A 22,896-nucleotide genomic window follows, 5' to 3' on the forward strand; every position below is an offset into this window, starting at 1 on the left:
AAGGGCCAGTCCGGACCTCGAGCACCTCCTGCTCACAGTATCCCGAACCAAGCCAAGGGGCACGAGTCCGGCCCTCATCTTGGGAGGCTCCTCAGGGCCATGCTGGATTCATAACCAGAGCCCTTTCTCCCCTAAGGCAGTACACGCTACCCCTTCCCAGGCCAGCAGAGGAACAGGACTATTCTTGAGCTTTCGCCTGGGCCATTACTCCAGCCTGGGACGCCTTTCCCAGCCCCTCTGGCTTCTGCGCCAGAGATGCCCCTCCTCTGACTTGCCCTATTAGATCCCACCCGTGCCAGGCATGTGGCCGTAGATACTTGGGCTCGTGTTTACAGAAAGGCATTTTGGGCTTCATTTTTGACAAATTGCTTCATATTTGATATCTCCTCCTAGACCATAATGGTTCGCCAATTGGGTTGGGTCTTCCTGTTCCAGTGCACCCCTGCCCACACCCTCAGAAATTACTGGGCACACAGTAGGTATCATAGACGCTTAACTTTATCCTAGCAAGACATCAAGGCCATTTTCTGTGGCCCAGCCTATGGAGCCCCAGCCACAAGACTGGGTTCAAGAGAGACGTGCTCAACTCCCAGGCTTCTCAGGAACTTGAGAAGCCCAGCCTGTGCTGAGGAAAGTCTATCTGACGACTCTAAGTGTGGGTGCTGCTCTGGCCAGCATCCCCCCTCCAGAGGGGATCCCCAAACTCAGAAAGGTACAGGAGGCATTAGGCAAGACTCAGAGGTGCCCATAACCCCAGCATTGTCCTGGGGCCCCAGCCTTCTCCCTGCACCACCTTTGGGTGTCTGCCTGTCAGTGTCTTTTCAAAAGGAGGCTGATGGGACCCAATCACCTCTGGTGGGGCAGGGCCTGCCTGTAAGAAGCTGTTCCCATTAAACCCCAAATCGCTAGAATCTGCTTTCTGGTGGCTTCTCTAGAACAAATGGGAGGAGCAGGCTGTCTCAGGAGGAAACAGACAATCCATCCTCCTCTCAGCTCCCATGGTTCCCTCCATGAAACCAGCAGAATGAACCCTGTTCCAGGCAGAAACCAGTGCATGAATGTCATTTTAAAAGACCTTGGAAAGAGGCCTTCTGGGCAACTGTGTCCAAATCACAGCAGCACCGCCCCCCTCCCGCTCACTTCCCCAGGGCAGAAGACTATATGGTTCTAGGACTGGTCCCAGAATGCATCCTGGAGGGCAGGGAGACCTAGCTGACTTGATCTAAGTGCCAACTCTAATCAGTTGGCTGGGCTACCTGAAGCCTGTGCTGACGATGACTCTGCAGCCAGATCTGAGGCCATGAGCATCATGGTCCCTTGCTGGGTCCGCCATGGGAATGGGGTGGGGGAGCCCCTGTGCCAGGTATTAACCACGCCCATTCCAGGTTGACAGCTCTCCATGGTCAAACAGCAATGCTGGTGGATCATTTCCTATTTTCGGAATACCTGGGCCACCTCCTCGCTCACTGTACGTTCCTGGGGGTCACTAATTGGATACAAATCTGAGGCCTGGCCCTCACCACCCTCCTTACCCAATTCCCCGGGGGGTTGCAGTGCCCTGGCTGGGGTGACAGATGCCTGCCCACTTACCTTGGGCTGGAAGGACACTCGGTGCTTGGCAGGCTCTGCCTCCGGCTTGATCTCCTCCCCCGAGTCCTCACTGTAGCTCTCGAACTCACTGGAGCTCCAGCCTAGGTCCTCCGCCTCCCTGGGCCCTCCGTCCTGGTGCACATCCTCGTAGAGCAGGTTCCTCTCCAACCCTGAATGCCAAGGGACAGGGCGGTGAGTGGAGGCCCCCGTGCCAAGCCCACCAGACCCGATTTCTGATCCAGGCAGGCAGGTGGGGGATGGGAGGTGGTCGCAGTTGGGCCCTGGGGCTCCACCTCCGCTTCCTCGTCCATAAAACAGGGGGGATGACCACACAATATCCACCTGGTAAGTGAGGAGGACACGATAAAATGTGGAAAGGCACAAGAAATGGGTCAGGCACACAAAGCCTCCTTAATCCCCTCCCACTACTCCTCAGTGTCACTCTTCTGGGATCTAAGTGCTCATCCTGGGCCTCCGGGAATGTTTTAGTGGGAAACAGAAGACCCAGAACCACGTCCTGACTCCGGCCCTCAGCTCCAGCCCCAGCATCCTCAGGGGCAAAACAGACATTGTCAGGAGCATTAAATGAGTGGGGGACCCCTCACCCCAAATCTGAGTTTCCCATGCCAGTTCAGGATGGTCCAGTAGGGGGCGCGCCTGGCCCAGCGTCCAGGAGTGTTCCCTTGTCTTCCAAGGCCCCACAGGGGAAGTGAGGGACAAAGAGCTGAGAGTCCATTGGCCAGAAGGGACAGGACCCCCAAGGCCGGAGCACGCCCATGGTCCCCATCACATCTGGAGTAAGAGGCTGCTTCTCGGCGGGGGTGGAAAAGCCGCTGCCCAGGTAGGCCCGGCTCCACCCCAGAGACCTTGGGCTTCTCCCATCTCTCTGGGCTGCACTTCCTGGCCTGTCACCTGAAGAACTGAACTGCAGGCCCCACAAAAGGGAGGCCAGACCACCAAAAGTGCACGAAGATGAACATGCTTTTGTCAATGCACGAGAAATATGGTACAAAGGGTTAAAAAAAAATCTGCTCAGAACAGGGAGTTTTGGTTACTGGAGGGAGACCTCTGTGCAAGATGGTGATAATAATAAGCCACAAGGTCAAGTAAATAAAATATGAACCAAAAGCTCTAGCAAAGAGCCTAGCACATGGCAGGCGCTCAGCAAAGAGCAGCTGGTCCTTGCTCATGGGGGCTCTGGGAGGGCCTGGGTGTCACCCCACTGACCCGGGGCCCCCACCTCCACTCCACACGAGAGCCAGGGAGTGGGGGCTCTGGGAGATTGTCACCCAAAGAACAAACAGACACACTGAGGCTTAGCTGGGGACTCGGGTCTCAGGATGAGGAAGGAGCATAAGGTTATTTTTAAGCAAAAGATAATAGTGACTAATATCTCCAGGGACTGGAGCAGCTGGTGACCAGGCTGTGACCTTTACGAGGCTGGGCTGATTGTCTTATTACTACAGTGGAGGCCCCATGACCCATGAGCAAAGGGGCAGAGCCCAGTTCTTGGAGGTCCCTCTGAGCAGCCTCTCGAATGCCTACCTCGACACACCTCCAGGAGCCCCAGCCTCCCACCCACCTACACCTCCAGTGTGTGAGGTCTCCCACTGGATTTTTTTTTTTTTTTTTAAGATTTTATTTTTATTTATTCGAGAGAGAGAGAGAGAATGAGAGACAGAGAGCATGAGAGGGAAGAGGGTCAGAGGGAGAAGCAGACACCCCGCTGAGCAGGGAGCCCGATGTGGGACTCGATCCCGGGACTCCAGGATCATGACCTGAGCCGAAGGCAGTCGCTTAACCAACTGAGCCACCCAGGCGCCCCTGGATTTTTTTTTTTTAAGATTTATTTACTTATTTATTTAACAGAGAGAGAGAGAGAGAGCACAAGTAGGCAAAGCGGCAGACAGAGGTAGAGGGAGAAGCAGGCTCTCCACTGAGCAGGGAGCCAGATGTGGGGCTCGATCCCAGGACCCTGGGATCACGACCTGAGCGGAAGGCAGAAGGCAGCCGCTTAACCTACTGAGCCACCCAGGCGCCCTATCCCGCTGGATTCTTAAGATTGGTCAGCAGGGGGCAAGTAATCACCTCCTCATTAGAAAGACAAGAGAACAGGGGCCTGGAGAAGACTCCTGGATTGCCCAGGGTCAGAGAGAGCAGGGAGAAAGGGCTGCAGACTCCTAGGCCAGGCTCCCTCCATTCACTACACTGCCTTCCACTGAGGCCTGCCAACCCCACCATCTCCCGGGCTCATTTAGAAATACACTCTCCAGGGGCACCTGGGTAGCTCCGTTGGTTAAGCAACTGACTCTTGGCTTTGGCTCAGGTCATGATCTCAGAGTCCTGAGATCAAGCCGTTCGTCGGGCTCCGCACTCAAGGCAGAATCTGCTTGTCCCTCTCCCTCCCCCTCTGCCCCACCCTGCCTTGCTTGTAAAAGCGGACTCTCTCTAAAATGAATGAATGAATGAATGAATGAATGAATGAATATATAAATAAATAAATAAATAAATAAATAAATAAAAGAAATATTCTCTCCAGTGGAGAAAGTGTCACCAGATTCCTGAGCCTGGGCCAAATCCTCAGCCTGCAGGGGCCTCAGGCTTCACCAAGCTCTGTGCCCTAACCAATGGCAGAGCTGGGATCTGAAGCCAGGGCTGTATGTGGGGCCTGCTCCTTGGCTCTTAACCTCTCTGAGAGCCCGCTGAGCCCTCATCTGTCCATTAAGGTCGGTGCTGGGTCCTGGCAGGTGTGATGCCAACAGCACCCGCGTTCCCTGTGCAGTGTACCCACTGAGGGCCAGCCACAGCCTCATGGGACTCAACCCTCCCACAGCCCCGAGGGTCCTTGGTTTGAAGGCTCAGAGCTGACTCCCTGGCCACCTCCTTTTCACCACATTAGGGACAACTGCAGGATGGCATCTCGGTGTTCAGTGAAGACTGGGGCCAAGTGATGAGATGCTTGATTTGATTCAGGTGGGAAAAGAGCCCAACGGGCCGAAACAATGGACTCCAAGCCACTCAGATCTCTGAGATCTGGGACCTTCCGACAAGACCCCACTGCCTCCCAGCGATGTGCCTTTCCCCTCCTCTGTCTGGATTCAAGTGAGCAACAAGCAGGGATGTTCCAAGCACCTCTGGGGCTTGCTGAAGGGATGGGCATATCGTCAGCCCACCTGTCCCTCTTCCTGGAAGAGTCAGGAGTGTGGCTCTGAGGGCACTGGGACCTTGTCATGTTGTCTGCATGTCTCTCCCATTGGACTGTGCACAGTCCAAGGATGGTGATGGCCGCCCCGTCAGACTAGAAGCTCCTCAAAAACAGGCCACGTGATCTGCAGCTGGTGGCTTAACCTCTCTGATACCACCATCACCTGGAGCCATAAGCCCTGTCCTGCAGACCTCAAGGGGTTGACTCAACAGTGGGAGCAAATATGCATCATCTGTCATAGGATGCCACCCAAAGCATCCTGGGGTAGGGGAGAGAGCAGCGGACTTGGAGTCAGAATGACCAGGTTCAAATCCCAGCTCCGCCTCTAGTTTCCTTGTCCGTACAGTGGGGCCAGGGTACCCCAGAGCGAAGTTTCTAAGCAGATTCTACTTACCCCACCCCACCCTGCTTCTCCCCTACAGCCACAGTCTTCCTGCCTCCCGGGCCCAGAGCCGGGCGCAGGCTTTCCCCAGTCCCCTCCGCGCCAGCGGTCAGGTTTAACAAGCTGTCCTTTTCCCCAGCAGCCCCGGGAAGCCCGGGCTGCCTCCCCGTTCTCCCCAGGCAGGAAATGGAGGCTCGGGGAGGTGAAACGACTAGCCCGGGCCCCCAGGCAGCCTGGGGGACCCCGCCCAACCCCGGCCCGGCCTGGCCACGCCCCCAGCCGGCTCCAGCCGCTCCCAGGACGCCGGCGGTGGTTGGTGAAGGCCGGAGGGAGGGGCATGGCCGGGTGGGGCGGGGCAGCGAAATAGAAGGAGCAGACCCTCCCCGGGCCCCGCCCCCCCGCCCCCGCGGGACCCCCCGAAGGCCGCAGGGAAGCGCGGAGGAGGCGTACCGGGTTGATGGGCATCCAGGTTCTCGCACGGCACGTCGTCGTAAATCACATCTTCTTCCAGGGCGGGGAAAGTGAACCGGTCGACTGGGAGCGAGGGGAGACGACAGGAGCGCTCAGGAGGATGTGGCGCCCGGGCGGAGGCGGCTGCCGGGCTGACAGCAGGACTGCACCAGCTGGCCGCTCCCTCCCGCCGCCCCGCTGCTGCTCGGCCAGCAGCCCGCGCGGCCCGGCCCCTCGGGAGCCCCTGCCGGCGGCCCTCCCAGGACTCGGTTCCACTGCCTCTCCCCGCCCCCCAGCCCTGAGAGGCATCCTCCCAGTGAGGACGGCAGACCCCCACCTGCCGCCCTGCCGCCCACAGGCCTGCCCATCTGGCTGATGCGCAGCTGCTCCGGGCACCTGCGGGGAGCAGGAAGCAGACCCAGCACCTGTGCCCGGGAGCATCTTCAGCGGTCCAAACCCTCAGGACTACCCAAAAGGAGCTACCTCCCACTCCGAGTTGGACCCCAAAGCAGCCCTACTGATTACAGGGAAGGGGGGCAGGGGGGTGGCTTTGGAGAGTGGGGTTAAGCAGAGGGCCCCCAAAACGCAGCCAGCAGGGCCCTGACTGGTGAAAAATTCAGCAAATGAACACATCCCTCTGCCAACATTTTGCTGGGCGGGCAGTAAGCAGGGCAGGGCGCCCAGTCTGGGCGCCCCACCCCCCCCACCCCCCCCCCGTTAGCAGCTACCAGGATGTGCAAGTTAAAGAGGTATCCCCTCAAAACCATGTCCCCAAGCTCTGTCCTCTTTAGGGGTGTGCCCCCAACACAGAGCTAGGGTTTGGAAAACCAGTCCCCACCCTGATGCGAGTCTGTCTTCACCCCAGGTCTAAGGAGACATGGGACCAGATGGGCTCTGAAATCCCCACTGTGGTCCCAGGGCCCCAGAGCCATGGCAAGCCTCACCCTCAACCCCGTCTTCCACCCCCAGAGGGATCCTGCCTCCCACATGGCTCTGAGACCTGCTCACCTCTCTCCAGGTCCCTAGTTCTGGCCATCAGCCTCACTCTCCTGGACAGCCTCCTCCCTGGGCTGCAGCCCATCCCGCCTTGTCTTATAGCTTCACCCCCACCCCACAGCGTCTCTGGCTCTCACAGTTCCCTGTTGCCTTCGGGAAAGCATGGCTGCGAGGCCCAGAAGGAGCTGGGGACACAGCAGCCTCGCCTGGCCCCACTGACCCCTTGGGTGCTATCCTCCATCACACCACAGCTGCTGCTTCCCAGGGTGCCGGATGTCCCCTCTCCCCCCAGGGGCTGGGGCTCAGGCTCCTGCCCAGGGGCCCTTGCATGGATGCTCTTTTCCTGACCCCTGCTCCCTCCTCTCTGCCTTCAGGACTCATGGGTTCCCCTCACTCCCACCCCACCCCCTGGCACATGGCCTTCTGCAAGGTAACTGCTGGCCTATGTGGCTGGTTCTGCTCCTAGAAGGACCTCATCTTGAGCACTAAGGCACGCCACTGCCAGCCCATCTGCCCTGCTGTAGGAGCTTCTGAGTATTTGAGGAACAGATAAACGGTCAAATACATTATCAACTCCTGGACCATGGCTCTCATCAGGCAACAAACGGGGACAACCCCCAAGCATGGGCAGTGAAGATGACCCCATGACACATGCAAGCCCACAGCAGCCCTCTGGGCCTGAAGGAGGGGCTCTGAGGTTATCCCAGTGCCACGCTCCTGGGGTGGGGCTGGGGGGCACTTACTCCGGCGGGAGCTCTTCCGTTTCCAGCTGGAGCGCCGGACCCCAGAGGGAGCAGCATCCACCGCATCCCCGTTGCTCACCACTGGTGGCACCCTGCGGGTCAAGAAACAGCGTCAGTGAGCCAGCAGGGAGAGGGATGGTGCTGCTGAGCAGGGAGGGACAGGACAGCAGGCTCCACGAAGCCTCTGGCAGCCCCGCACCAGTGGGGCAGGGCATGTGAGGTGCAAGGGTGGGTGGAGGGCCAGGAGCCACTTGCCCCCGAAGCCCTGAGTCAGGAGAGCTGGGGAGGCCACGTCTGGGCTGGCCTTGAGCAAGCCCCTTCCCCTCTCAGTTTCTCCATCTGTAGAAGGCACCAGAAGGCCACAGTGATGAGGATCAGGGGCCTTCCCTGCAAGGGCACCCATCCTTCTTCCAGGGCAGACTCAGTGGGCTCTCCATCTCCCATTCTCCTACTTGCAAAATGGGGGCAAGGGTTGGGGGACCCCTGCCCCCGTGAGAAACAAGGTCATGCAAAGCTTCACTAGACCAAACATGGGAGGCAGAGCTTCATGCCCCCCACACGTGAGGATGGGCTGGACCTACAGGCCCGCTTCCCCGGGGCAGAGACGCAAAGGGTAAACTAGTGAGGCGGCTCACACCAGCTCCACCAAGCGATCAAGTGAATTATCTGCAGCAGCAGCATACAGACATCCCACACTCTGGCAGGTTGGGCCACTCTCCTCCGCATCACTGTAACCCCACACCCACAACCCCAGTCTGATCATGGGAAGAGGGCCAGACAACCCCAGACAGTCTGCAAACCCCTGCTTTTACTCCCCAACACTCCCAAGATCATGCAAAGCAAGGGAAGACTGCAAAACTGTCACCGAACGGGCTAAACAAAAGATCCCAGAACAGAAAAGGGTGTAAGAAGAAAAGCTGGTGGAATCCGGAGAAAGCCTGGATGGTAGTGTGCCCAGCCTGCTTTCTCGGTTTTGAGAAACGTTCCGTGGTCACGTAAGATGTGAACCATGGGGAAAACTGGCTGTTAGGTATATGGAAATCCTGACAACTTTTCTGTCCATCTAAAATTATTCCAGAATGAATGTTGATTTTTTTTTTTTAGTCCAGCCTCAAAAAATCAAAGGCCACACCTGCCAGTCCAGAGGGGAGACACTTGTAATGGTCCAAGACAGCAGCCACTGCTGCCAAGAATTCTCTGGAACGTCCCAGCACCCGAGCCCCGGGAGGAGGGGGAGAGGCATCACCAGGATGGTGCAGGAAGCAGGGAAGGAGGAGGAGGTGGGGAGCACCTCCCATGAGCAGCTGAGACAACGTGGATCCCGCATCCTCCCCACCCATAGGCGCTGGGCCAGAGGAACCTGCCCAAGATCACACTGCCGGAATGGCAGAGCCAGGCCGAGGAGCCAGCCTGCCTGGCCCCAGAGTGGCCTCCTCCGACCGCAGCTCAGGTGGTAGAGCACGGAGAGTGTCTGTGCTGGCCCCTGAGCCACGTGTGGCTACTGTGCACTTGGAATGTGACGTGTGGAAGTTCATTACTGGAACTTATGTGACTAAAGAACTTCATTTAATTTTCAAGAACCACCTGTGGCTAGTGGCCCCGTACATGAGTGCTGGTCTAGGGTCCCTACACCACTGGAGGAGCAAATCTCCACCCACTAGAGACAGGGCGGGGCTGGAGCAGGAGGGCCTGGGGGGCTGAAGGGAGCCACCTGAGCTCACATCCCTAACAACAGCTTCCCTGGGCCCCCACCGCCGCAAGCCATGGACATCTTGAAGGTGATGAATCCAGCCGCTGAGACAGAACCAAGCCTTTCCAGCCCAAGTTGACATGAGCTCGGCAGTTGGGTTGGAAAGAGTCCCAACCACAGGCTCTCTTTGCTCTGATAGGTCACCCATGACGATCGGGGACCATTACAAAGCACCTGTTGCTTGCTGCCTGTTTTGCTTTGTATTTTCAGATTTCGAGTCACAGGAATGCATACGAGGCAGGTACTATTATCCTCATCCCACCAGTGGAGGAACAAAGACTCAGTTCTACTTCGCCAGAGTCGCTCACTCAGTGCAGCAGAAGGAGCTGGGACCTACGGCCCAGGCTGTCTGCCTACAAAGTTTGTCTTATTCCAGCCAGACCACCTGGAAAGAGGGAAGTGGCATTTAAATATTCAACTACATCACATATTTGCTGTGTCATAAGGCCACTGAACCTCGCTTGGCTATTCAGACATCCTTCTTTTTTAAAGGGAAGGATAGAAATAGCACTGGGCATACACAAGTTCAAGTCTCTGTCCAAGAAAAATCCTAACAGCCAGCCCCAAGGCTGTGGTGCAGTTCAACCAGAGAACACCCGAGAAGGCCCTGGGTAAATTCTGAAGGTGACATCAAGAGGCAGTGAGTATTTTGGGGGGAGGTCAGCCAGCTTTAGAAGGGATCTGGAAATAATTTATGACGTACTAAAAGCCAGGAGTGGCTGAAATATGAGCCTCCAGGCTAAGCATCACCAAAACACAGTGAAGTTAATTTGTTAATTTTATTTATGTAATTTAATTTTAAATAGCCACATGTGGCTAATGGCCACCATAAGAGGACAGTGTAGAGCTAAGCCACCTACACAATTAGAGAAGCTAGTCTGGGTCCTGGGCTGGGGAGTGGGAATCTTACAGCAGAGAGAAATCACCTTCATGCCTGCCCCCACTGCCTCCATGGCTGAGGCAAACAGACTGGGAGCGCCAAGGGCGGGAAAGGGCCAGTGCCAATGGGTGGACAGGTCTTCCCAGGCTCGGCTGGAGACCACCACCCACCCATGCCCTTCCCTTGGCTGGTACCTACTCTGGACCCTGTGCCATGCTGAATGCTTGAGAAAGACCCTGTGAGCACAAGTGCATGTATTACCGTGACCATTTTATAGATGAGAAAACAGAGGTCCAGAATAGGAAAGTGCCAGCAGGTGGCAGAGCTGCAATTTGCCTGCAAAGCCCTGCTCTGGACACCAGCTCCGTTGCACCTCCCCCGCCAGACTGCAGCAGGTGTCCTCCCGGCAGACAGACGAGAGGCTGGGGGTGCCTCCTCCTTGCCCCTTCCCACCGCGCAGCGAGGCCACCGCCCCACTCCACAGCAACCCAGAGGGCAGCCTCTCCCAGCTGCTGCCTGGCCACAATTCTCTCTGAGAGCAAACACTCCTTCGGGGGCCTCCCCAAAGGTTCCAGATAACCAAAGAGCCATAAAAAGCAGTAAGAGGCCATTTATCTCACGTTTATCTGAGCTTCCTGCACTTTCAGAGCCTCTCAGCTCATTCCTGAGAAAAAGGCCCGCCACTAAGATGACACCAGTCTCATAAGGTAAGCCCACTCCCCCGGAATGCAGAGGCAAGGAGCCAAGTCCGCGGAGAAGAGCAGAGAACAGGGAGTTCGCTGAAAGCTAGTGGGCGGGAGACAGAAGCAAGTACGCCCCCCAGCACCCCAAGACCGGTGTCCACTGTCCACCAGACTGAGGTCAAGCACCCTAGAGGGCCACTATGCAGCTCCAAGCGCCTTCTGTGCCCACCTCCTCTCTCTCCAGGGAAAAGCCAGGGGCGAGAGGGGAGTGAGTGCCCTGTGACAGCAGGGACCTCTCCGTCCTGGCTGCCCCGTTCCATGAGCCCCAGCACCCAGGGCCACACTCAGTGATGACTGATGCCCACCCCAGCCTATGTTAGATGAAAGCTCCACTCCAGAGAATGGCAGTGCCCCCAGCCCTGCAGCTGGCTGGTCCAGCCCCCAGTTTCTCAGTGAATCTCTCTGGATGGCAGATTCCACAGGGTCCCTTTCCCAGGGGCTACACGGTGGGGAAGACCCCCCCAAACTCTAACAGCCTGAGGATTCCTGGCAGGCTGGGCTCGTGCCCCTGTGCACGTGCACCCGTACACCCTCATGCAAACACGGGGCATCCCAGGGCCTTTTCCAGGACAAGGTATGAAAAATGCAAAGGAGGAAAGAATCCCACCTTTGGGGAAGAGAAAGGACCAGAATCAGGCCTGGACAGCATCCTCAGAGCATCACCCCTCCAGAAATCTACCACCACCCACAATTGCCACTATCCCTACATCCAAGAGACACAAAAGAAAGACAAAAATATGAAACCCTGATTAACCCCACTGCCAGATGTCTTTTCAGCCCTGGCCACTTTCCAGTTTACGTAACACGTGAAGGCTGGAAGGGCCTTAAAGATCGTCTGGTCAGATGGCTCAAAGCAGCTGCATCCGCCATCACCCGGGAAGCTCCCAGCAGGTACCAGCCAGGGCCCCTGCCCCGCAATTCTGAGCTGGTGGTCTGGGAGGCCAGGCACCAGTGTCTCTAAACTCCCTGCTGCCTCCCCTGTGCAGCCAGGATCAAGAGAACCAGGCTCAGGGATTGAGGGGTGAAGGCTTCGCTCCTGAGGCAACAGACGGGGGACAACACCACAGTTCTGCCACTTGGCTCTGCATGCCAGGACAGCGGCTGCAGAGTGGGGCGAATAGCAGCTTCTGCTCCCTGCAGTGAGGATTAACAAGATAACTTACCTGCGAAATGGGACAAGGCCTCCCTCCCAGGGCGCTGGTAAGGAGGAATTCAAGAAAGCACGGAAATACTTGGCAGGGGGTCTGGTGCTTGATACGTGCTCCTGGTAGGCTACTTCCCCTCCATCCCTGCTCCAGTTACAGGGTCCCAGACTGGATGGGGGTCACACGGCAACGCCCCCAGCCTGCACACATGCGCCTCCTCACAGCCCTAGCCCGGTCAGCTGCCTCCTACAGAAGGGTGCCAGGACCCAGTCCGTCTGTCCTGTGCCACCCCCTACATGGTCACAAACCCACTTCCTGAGTGGGTAGCGAGGAGACGCCAGGGGAAGTCTAGGGAGGGCCCCCCGACTTGCTATCCACTGCACAGTCCTCACTGCAGAGCGAGCGTCAAGGCCCCCAGGGGACGCCCTCTGGACACACAGCCGCGGATGCCCACCCGGACCCCGCCTCCGGCCTTCTCCGGGGTACGCACACCTCCCTGACATTGGAGGGCCCTGGGCTCGGTGGTCAAGTCAGACGGTGACCGGCACCGCACCCTGCACTAATCAAGAGCGATGTGGGGTGATGAACAAGATACAGGCTCTCACCGGAAAATGCTCACGATCTGCAGTGAGGGCAGAAAGTGAGCCACGAAACAGCACGTGCGCTAAAACCACAGTTCTATTAAAAAAAAGGATGTATGGGTGCCTGGGTGGCTCAGTTGGTTAAGCGACTGCCTTCGGCTCAGGTCATGATCCTGGAGTCCCGGGATCGAGTCCCGCATCGGGCTCCCCGCTCAGCGGGGAGTCTGCTTCTCCCTCTGACCCTCTCCCTTCTCGTGCTCTGTATCTCTCATTCTCTCTCTCTCTCAAATAAATAAATAAAATCTTTAAAAAAAAAAAAAAAAAAGGATGTATACCCGCAGACCTGCTCAGCCCAGAAGCCGGGCAGGGATGCAGGGTCGTGGGATTGAAGCTCGCGTTAGTCTGTCATCTTCTGTACTTTCTAATTTTTCTACAACAAACATGTATGCCTATTATAAGAAAGAAAAAGAGGAAGGACACACATCTCTGGAAACGTTAAGCGGTGCGCTGGCCAACGTGGGTCCCGCGCGCCCTGGGGTCACCCCAGACACACAAGCACCCTTTGGGGACAGCGACAGAGAGCAGCTCTGTGGCCGGGCATCCGATCCCTGGGTCTCACTTCCTCCCCCGATGGTTTCCGCAGCTGGTCCACCTCCCACTCTACAGGCAGGAAGTGGAGGGTTAGGCAGATAAGGGGGTCCTGGGTCTCAGAGCTCAGATCAGAGCTCCACCAGATCCATGCGGCAGACCCCAGCGGGTTAAACACCAGTTCAGGAAGCCGAGCCGGCTGGATTCAGCCTCTCCTCAGCTCTGTGGCGACAGGGGGCCGATGCCATGTTCCCTCTGACCTGGTTCCACATCCGTAAAATGGGCATTATCATAGTACTCGCCTCCGAGGGTGTCATGAGGATGAACGAGCTAAGACAAGTAGAACTTGTAGAACAGGGCAGGGCCCACGAAAATGACACAGCCGGGCACAGAATGGAGGTGGCCCTCCCCCAAGGGCAGGGACCGTCTGCCTGGGTCACTGCAGGGCCTGGAGCATCAGAGGTACTCCAAAAAGGTGTGTAAGACGGAACAACAGAGGACGGAGGTGAAAGGCAGGGGGCTCCCAGCCAGCCAGCCAGCAGACTACTGGCCAAGGGCGGCCCCGGCACCATCCTGGGCGGGCAGAGAGGGCTGCAGGGGAGGTAAACAGAGCCCTGCCCTCTGGCTGTGAGCTCAGGCGCCACCAGCCCTGGGCTGGGGGCTGTGCCCTTCTGGGTCTGCACAGTGGGACCGATAATAACGCCCTCTTTCCAGCTGTGTTAGTCTCCTTCGTGCTGTTGTGACAAATCCCCACAACAGAGATTACTATCTTACAGTTGTAGAGGTCAGACGTCTAAAATGGGTTTCACTAGGGTAAAAGCAAGGTGTTAGCAGGGCTCTGCTCTTCTGGGGGCGCTGGGGAGAAGCCATTCCCTTCGCTTTCTCCAGCCTCTGGAAGCAGCCTGTATCCCTTGGCTTGCGGCCCTTCCTCCATCTCCAAAGCCATCAGTGTGGCATCTTTGGATCTCTCTCTGACGTGGGCCCTCCTGCCTGTCTCATAAGGACCCTCGTGATTTCACTGGGCCCACCTGGAGAATCCAGGAGAATCTCGCCATCTCAGATCCTTAACTTTAATCTGCCAAATCCCTTTTCCCTAGAAGGTAACATGTTCCCAGGTGCTGGGGATTAGGACATAGCATTCTCCTGCCCACCGCAGCTGTGAGAACCACAGTGGTGTGTGGGGAAAGGACCACATAAACTATAAAGTCCCGCACGTGTAAACTATTAGTAGTGGGTCTTCTTTGTGCCAGGCCCTAGGAATGAGGGATGGATAAGGCCTCGTCCTATGGCTGCAGAGATCCAGGGCTGAGATTCCGGACCGGAGCACTCAATGCAACAAATGGGCACGTGGGTACCTTCCTCAGGAGAAACTGTGTGGCTTTTAGACTGGGTACTTTTGGGCTGGTCCTTTTTATACTGCGATCCAAAGGCCATAGCTCAGATGTGGAAACCCCTCGTAGCCAGGGGTGGAGAGGAAAGAAAAACAAAAACAAAAAATATACAGCGTTTCCAATTTCAGGACAAGCAAGGAGCCAGAGAAAGAGGTCTCTAACGTTGACGGGCCTGGTCCCATAACCCTCTTATGAGGGACTCCACTGGGGGGGGGAGCTGATCTCTGCCAGGCCTCGGGTCCCCGACCCCTCAACACAGGACACAGGAGACCGGAAATGTTCCGATTCGCAGAAATAGTGAGATTAAAGGCAAGCCTGGGATTACAAACAACTCCACACTGGGGCTCGGCAATCTGGAAAGCCCTGAGTAACAACCCAGTGACTGACTTCGCCAGGGAGAACTTCCCCCGGGGCTGTCTGTCCAGCTGTCCCCCTCAAGACCCGCATGCTCCTCAGAAGCCACAGGCCCCCTAGCACCCTGTTTCCATTCTGTTCGAATGCTGCTCTCCTGAGCCGGGCCTGGCCCTCCCAGTACCTGATGTGTCCAGGGAGGACGGGGTTTCTCGGCACTTCCGCGAATCCAGCTGCCCACTGCTTTCCCAGAGTCCAGGCCCAGGTAAGAGACTCTGACCAGTCCATCTTGTCTGGGTACCCGGGATGGGGCAGGCCAGGTACCTCCCGGGAGCCAGTAAGAATCTCTGCAGCCCAGACAGGAGCCAGAAGCCTGACCCAGCAGGAAAGACTAAGGCTGCAGGGGGCCCCCTGGGGGTGGCAGCAAAACTGGGCAGGAAAAGCAAACAACTCCAGAGGGGGCCAGTGCCCTCAGAGGGAAGAGGTGTGGGCCTGAGTCCAGGGAAAACACAGGAAGCCAGCGACCCACACGCCCTTGTTCCAGCAACCACTGGTGCTCTGGGATGCTTCTTCAGCCAGACGCCCCCAGCGAGAGTGCAGGGTGCCTGAGCGCATGCACTTCCAAGTCCACCAGGCACGGCCAACGCCACAGGTTCCAGCCGACGGCTGTGGGGGCCCACGGGCCACGCTCCAGCCCCACAAATTCTCGGCTGACCCACTTCAACTCCAGCCTCGGGTCCTCTTCGAAAAAGTGGGCAAGACCAATCACCCCGTCTCCTGGGGCTGCGGTGCTGAGAGAGGAGATCATGTGCATGGTGCCCTTAGCATTGGTGGGACAGGCCACCCGGCCACTCGGAGCCTGCCTCCCACCGGCCTCTGTCCTGGCCCCTGTCGGAGCCAGAGTCAGAGCCCAGGTTCCGAGATCCCATTTCCACACTGTTCCTCCTTCTCCTCCTCTTCGTGGAGACACTGAAAGTTGCCTCCTGTGCCCGTCATTCATGCAACACGATGCCTTCAGTACTCCCCCCGGGGGCAGTGTGCTAAGCTGTGAGAACCCAGCAGCAAAGGTAGGACCCCACTCCCCCACCCTAAACACCCGCGTCCCAGGCCTGTGCCAGGGGGGTGGGGGGGACACACCTTCACATCCTTCCCCCAGAGGGGAGGGGGCTGCTTTTACTCTGCTCCCATTTTATGGGAAGGGGCCTCGCCCAGAATCACATGCTGTGGCCACTCTGCTTGGCTCCCCAGGTGGGCTCTCCGGAACCGACTGTTTACAAACTACTCTCCTAAGAACTAGGAGGCAAAGGTAAATCTCTTAGCAGGTAAAATGCTCACACCAGTAAACACACACACAGTCAGATCGTCCGTCCATACGCAACTGGCCACACCACCCCACTCCCCCACCATGAGACAAAGTCTGAGGTTCTGGGTCCGGACCTGGAGTCCCCAGCACATCCCCGGAGGGCAGTGCTGTGGTCAAACACCCAGCCCCCGGATGCAGAAGCCTGCAAGAAAGGAGACTGACTATCCCCATGTCACTGATCAGAAGTGAGGCTCGGGACAGAAAGCCACTTGCTCAAAGATGCACAGCTAACACAGAGAAAGACTTGAAGCCAGCTCCATGTGGCTCAGAGCCCAAATTCCCAGGTGCCCCAGGACCCAGACTCCAGCCCTCACTTCCACACCACGCTCCTGCCTGGCAGCAGCTCACCAGCGAGGACATGGGATGAGGACTGGCCCTGCTTCCCTACCTAGCTGGGGGTGAGTGCCCTGAGGGGGGTGAGGTCACCTGGGGGCTGCAGCTCTGCCAGGATCTGGGTAGTTATTCTAACCTTCTCGTCAAGAGTCCCCAGAGGCCAGGTAGGCAGCCAGGCAAAGCCCAGGGCCATTTCCAAACCAAATTTCCTCCGGGCAGGGGCCATGGAGGAAATGCAGGGAGATTTGGTGAAATGTCCTCCACTGGGTGATTTGCTTTTTCAAAGCAGTGTTTGCTTAGTAACTACCTTTAGGAAAGTCTAAAAAAAAGAAAAAGAAAAAGGAAAGCAAGTTTTTCCCCTTTCTCTTGGATAACAAGGAGAAGACTGGTGATCTGAATGGATTCTTCTCCCCGAGGATTCCAGAGTGGAAAATCACCACCCAGAGAAGGCGCTGGAACTGAAGTAAACAGAGATCTGGAAGGGAGGGTGCAGCCGGGAGCACACAGAGAGCACTGGATGAGGAGTCCAAGGCTGCCAGCATCTCACAGTGTGGCCTTGGACAAGTCCTGCTCCCAATCTCGGCATCTGTGAAACTAAGGGCAGGCCAGGAGGCCCCTGAGGACTCCTGTCAGGATCCAGTGTTGGCCCAGTTAGGGAACTCAAAAGTGACATTTACTCAAGCCAGATGTTGGTGAGACCCACCCGGCAACCCAGGCCCAGCCCGAGAGGCAGAGGCTCCAAGCACACAGTCTCCGTCCCTCCCGCCCCATCACTGGAAACACCCAGCCGGGACAGGAGGCAGAGTAGAAGCGAACACAGGGTGCATATCTGGTACGTCCTTCGACCAGCATCTCCTAATCCACAGGATGCTCTAGATGGCTATTACTTCCATCGTACAAACAGGGAAACTGGGGCTCAGAGAGGTTCCCAGGCAGCCCAAAGCCACCCAGCTAAGTGGGGATTTGAACCTCCAGAGCTCACTCCCTGATGCTGCCAAGAGATGGTGTTTGAGGGGGCTGGGGCTGCCCCAGGGTGAGCCTGAGGACAGGTAAGTGGACAGTGGGTTCAAGGCAGAGGCTGGGCCCCTCTCCCGGAAACACTCTCTGAGCTACTTGACCAGCAGGCTGATGATAACAACACGGTATATGACCCTAGCTCCCGGGGCCACCGGTCACCACCTCAGCACTGCACCAGCCCCAGCCAGCCACCCAGTCTGGCCTCCAGGACTCACAGGGAGAAGGCGAGCAGAGACGGGCCGGGCTGCCAAGATCCTGACCCTGAGTGGGCAATGGGGTTCTCCAGGAGGGTGGCCTCGAGGCTTGTGGTATGCTTGCTCACGGCCCACTCCCCTTCCCAGCCCCCTGCCTCTGCCAGTAGCTTCCTCCGGCAACCGCTCCTCCCCAAGCCTCCCCTCTCCCTGAGCTCTCCACCTGGGCCCCCTCCCATCAGCGTCCCAGTCCCCTGAGCATTCTTCTCTGAGCCATTCTCCTGTGTCTGCATCCCCCACTAGACTGAGTTTCTGGCTAGCTTCCTTCCTGGCCCACCCTGGAGGGCTCTAAGCCCTGGGAGATGAGAACTCCCCTGCACAGGTGCAGGGCCACTGATTCATTTCAGGTCCCCAGCCAGGGAGGAGAGGCCGATCCCTACGTCTGGCCCAGCAGAAACCCTCCCAGGGCCCGCCCACTCCAGATGGCAAATACAGGGACTCCTGCCCTTGAATCCAGATCTGTCTTGGCTCCAGGGGCCCACGGAGGGCAGCTGCATCTCTGAGCTCTCCAGCTGGGTGACACCCGCCTGAGAATCAGGCCCCCTGGCTCTGCACACCAAGAGACAAAGGAAGACCCCTCCCCCTGCCAGAGTGGCCAGGATTTAGAGCCAGGACCCCGGGGCCTAGATCCACCACTAAGGATTCCCCTCGGGGAGGACTCGCTAAGCACCCAGGTCCCCAAAGCCAGGCAGCAAGCAGCAGTGAGCAAACCCCAAGAGGCCTCTGCTTTTATAGCCCCCAAGCCCCAGATGTGCAGCTCACCCCCGAGCTGGCTTGGGAGGCCACAGAGGGGAACGGCTAAAGGATCCCCAGCCAAAGTCTGAGCGGTCCTGGGCACAGCACCACCCTCCCTCATACCTCCTGCCCAGTGTCTCCTCTTTCTCCAACCACCAAAGCAAAGGAACAAGGCTCACTTACTGTGTCTGGGGTGCGGAGCCTGCTGAGTCTGGGTCTGTGGGAAGAGAGCAGAGGAGAGCCTGTCAGGCCTGAGGCTGGTCCCTATGGACTCAGTCCATCCCCGCCCCCTTTCCCAGCCTCCCTGGGGTGCCAGAGACGGGGCCTGGGCCAACCTGGGTGCCTGCTGGGTTCCTGCCTCCCTTCCCCCCGCCACGGCACTGTCATTAAGCTCCCTTACCTGCCTTACTTGCACCACCTCGACTCCCACCGCTGTGGCCCACGTCCCAAATCCGACCAGAACCAGCCACCCTGCCTGCTCTGGGCCTGCTCCCCACCCCCAGCTCCTCAAGGAGCCCCTTGTCCCCAGGCCTGCAGGAAGTTCCTGCTAGGCCGGTCCCCAGTCTCTCCCAGATGACACAATACAAAAGCCCAGAAGCTGCCATTTAACACCGCCTTATCAGGGTACTCCCAACCCTAGGGGCCACCGTGACCTCTGGGAGGTGGCTTCTCTGGCTGGTGTGACTCCCTGGGAGAAGCTGCTGGGGAAGAGGGGCTTCGGAGACACAAGCCCTGGGCAGCAACTGTGTCCAAAGCCCAACTCGGGGCCAACCATTTCCATGACCAATAAGTGCGCCAGATGCTGCAGGAATGCTTGGAATCTCCAGTTCCCAAGGGAAGCCATGGAATGCAACTTCTCAATGGTTTTTCCCTTCCTGTGCTGGGGATAGTGGAGGAGCTGGGAGGCATCCCTGGGAGCCTAGAGCTTCCACCAGGCTTCTAGACTCTCTGTAGCCCCAGAGGCCCGGAAATGGGAGGACCCAAGGCTCCCAAAAACACCTTACCAGTGATGGGGACGGAGTCCAAGTGGATCAGTGGGGCGTCATCGATGTCCTTCTCTGAAGCCACGCCTGGGACACCCAGGCCAGTGCTGGTGTCCTCGTCATCGTCACTGTCGTCAAACTCGAAAGCCTCTCCAGGGTCGCCGTCCACCTCGGGGGAGGGGCCGGGGCCTCCCAGAACCAGCTGATCTCCTGGAAGGGAGGAGGAGTTAAGAGCAGCTGGGCCTGGGGTTTGGTCAAGGAAGACGGCTACAGCGGGGGAGCTTCTGCGGGCCTGAGTGAGGGCACGAGGGCAGTTCCCAGGGCCTCGAGTAGACCCCTGCCCGGACCAGCTGGCCTCCCTGCGCTCAAGAGGTGACCCGTGGTTGGTGAGGGCTGTAAGCAGGTGAGCAGTGGACAGAGAGGAGGGAGCAAAGCCTAAACTGTGAATGGGTGCACAGCTGCGCTTGAACGTACATCTACCGTGTTGTTTCCTATTTCGCCATTTTGTAAGCAAGGGGGCTTTTAATTGCATCGGGGCACGTGCGTGTGGGCACACACCTCCATGTGTCGTTCCCCGTGCATGTGTCTGTGTGCTTTTCCCACACACGCTTGTGCCCCCAGATCCCCTTCACGGACATGCCCTCCTGCCGTCCATCAAAGCTCAACTGAAGCAGAGCCCTGCCCCCACCACGGCCCCCCTCTGTCTTAGCTCCTTGTTTTCTACATCCATCCCTGTATAACCTGCAAAGATGTGTTTTGGGCTCGTCTGTATTCCCCGGCCGATCTCAGATCCCTAAGAGTCCTTTCTACTGTCCCCTTTAAGGGGACGGGTCATGGCCCGGCCCACGGTAGAAACTCAGCAACTTCTGTTAAATAAGAAAAGGAATGGATTCTCTGCCCTAAAGAGTTTCATGGGCCCTCACCTCTCCACCCACTTCACCAAGCTGAGGTCCCCCGTCTTCTTCCCTGGAGGACCTCCTTCCTCAAGCCTGGGGCTGGACAGAACCTCAGGGGTTCACTATGCCATCCCCCTACTTCGTGCCAACTCTCTCCAAAACCAAAGGACAATGTGGCCTGGTTTTAAAAGTCTGCAAAGCTGGGGCACCTGGGTGGCTCAGTCAGTTAAGTGTCTGCCTTTGGCTCAGGTCATGATCCCGGGGTCCTGGGATTGAGCCCTGCTCAACAGAGAGTCTGCTTGTCCCCTGCCCCTCCTCTCCTCTCCCCCTGCCCCTCCTCCCCGCTCCTCCTGGCTCCTCCCCACTCCTCCCCACTCATGTTCACTCATGCTCATGCACTCTCTCTCTTTCTCTCAAATAAATAAATAAAATCTTTAAAAAAAAAAAAAGTTTGCAAAGCTGAGCACCCCTCCAGTCCTGCTGTAGCTCACACCACAGGATGTAGAGCATGCGCTTTGGTCCCATCTGGGCCCCCTACCCACTGTGTGGTTCTGAGCAAGTCTCTCCACCTCTTGGAAGCTTGGTGTCTCCCTCCATAAACTGGAGAATAAAAACAGCACCCACCCCATAAGGCCAAGGTGAACGTGAACTGCGAAGTAGGTCAGGGTTTCTCGGCCCTACCACTGTTGACTCTGGAGCCCCAGGGTCTTCGTGGTGGGGGCCCTGCAGGATGTACGGCAGCATCCCTGGCCTCTACCCGTTAGAAGCGAGTACTACCCTCCAGTTGTGACAACCACAAATGTCTCCAGACATTGCTCAATGTCCCCTGGGGGACAAAATCACCCCTACCTGGGAGCCGCCAGGGTGGGTGTAGCCCTTGGCCGAGTGCCTGGTGTGGGTACACATTACACAAGAACACCTGTTGTAAGTGCGGGCCCTCCCAGCCGGAATCCTTGATGACAGGACTGCCTAGCCCATGTCTGTGGACTCAGCCCCAGCAGGTGCTCAGAGGTGGAAGGATGAGTTGGCAGGCAGGAAGGCGGATGGAGTAGACAGACGGCTGGATGGATGGATGGGCATATCCAATTCTAGCAGTCTCTTGGACTACAAAAATCCAATCCCTCCCCCACAGGGACCTGGGATTTTGCAGAGAACATTCCAGGTGCAAATGTATCAAATTCACAAAGCCCCTTCCCCAGCTGCTAGAGTGCAGCTGAAGCCCAGAGCTCAGGCTTCCCCCCTCCCCAGACAGAGGCCTCTGAGGTGGGGGCCCCCCCTCTCCTCCTGGGAGCTTTGGGGACAGCTTAGGCCAACATCGGCAGGGGTGAACTCCTCCAGGCAGTGATGTGGCCGGTGGCAGAAGCTCCTTCCCCAGGTCAAAGACACAAACCCGGGCTGAGAGCCTGAAATGAGCCCCACCCAGCTCCTGGCGTAAGCCTCATGACCACCCCCACTGGACATGATGAGGCCACAGAGATTCAAGCGGCAAAATGATGTACCCGCAGTCCTACAGCTAGTAAGTGGGGAGGCGGCTCTGAACCCGTTTTGTCTTCCCATCCTACACTCTCCACTGAGCCCTGTTGCCTTCCGGAAATTAGCTGAGCCCTTGGACACTTGGCCCTGAGATGATGAATTAATAAAAGAAATCCAGGGGTTGAGTTGGAAGCTGGATTAATGGTTTTCAAATGACAGTCCTCAACCCACTGGTGGGTCAAAAAATCAATTAGGGGATTCCCAGGTGGCATTTTGTTTCATTTATGAATTACTTGAGATATTTTTTAAATATTTTATTGTAATATTGATAAAGTCATATTTGGTATTACTTTTGATATGGTTTTGACAGTTCTGTTTCAGTTTGCATATACATATCCACACACACGTACAGGGGGTGTAGAATCTTCTACTGCTCTCCCCTCACTCACTCCACTGCAGGCACACTGGTCTCCCTGCTGCACCACAAATGTGCCAGATGTGCTCTAGCCTCAGGACCTTTGCACTTTCCATCCTGGGGTCCAGAATGTTCTTCCCCAGGTATCTTCTCCTGCTCTCACTTCCTTCAGGTCTTTACTCCAGGTTATCTCCAGATGAGGCTGCCATAACCAAAACTGCCCATAGAGACACACTGGGACTCCCCGATGGCCTTGCCTGCTTTACTTTTCTCTATGGCCCCCATCAGCAGTGATGTTCCAAGCTTTCATTCATTTTACTGTGTCCTAACTAGAACCTAAGCTCGTGAGGGATTCTAGTCTGTTTTGCTCACTATTATATCCCCAGCATCTGCTATAGTGCCCAGCACACAGTAGGCACACAATAAGTCTGCTGAACACACACACACACACACACACACACACACACACACATTCCTGTTCTCATGTCTATGGGTTGTGGTTTTTTTTTTTTTTAAAGATTTCATTCATCCATTTGACAGAGAGAGAGAGAGCACAAGCAGGGGGAGAGGCAGGCAAAGGCAGAGGGAGAAGCAGGCTCCCCACTGAGCAGGGAGCCTGATGCGGGACTTGATCC

The 22,896-nt window shown here is 57.1% G+C and overlaps 1 protein-coding gene across 2 annotated transcripts in view; it reads right to left on the reverse strand.

The window, feature by feature from the left end:
- ARHGEF10L (Rho guanine nucleotide exchange factor 10 like) overlaps window positions 1-22,896 on the reverse strand; it is a 117,205-nt gene that overhangs the window by 82,229 nt on the left and 12,080 nt on the right. For both annotated transcript variants that reach the window (XM_028108334.2, XM_088022588.1), the window contains exons 3-7: window positions 19,499-19,687; window positions 18,678-18,711; window positions 7,367-7,458; window positions 5,628-5,711; window positions 1,591-1,760 (exon numbers count right to left, since the gene is read on the reverse strand). In XM_028108334.2, coding sequence (XP_027964135.1) covers window positions 1,591-1,760; window positions 5,628-5,711; window positions 7,367-7,458; window positions 18,678-18,711; window positions 19,499-19,687 — 569 coding nt within the window. The remainder of the gene's footprint in view (window positions 1-1,590; window positions 1,761-5,627; window positions 5,712-7,366; window positions 7,459-18,677; window positions 18,712-19,498; window positions 19,688-22,896) is intronic.

Source organism: Eumetopias jubatus, unplaced genomic scaffold (genome assembly GCF_037043125.1).
Source record: "Eumetopias jubatus isolate StellerSeaLion01/CBP00866 unplaced genomic scaffold, mEumJub1_p1.0 scaffold_4, whole genome shotgun sequence".
NCBI classification, from domain to species: domain Eukaryota; kingdom Metazoa; phylum Chordata; class Mammalia; order Carnivora; family Otariidae; genus Eumetopias; species Eumetopias jubatus.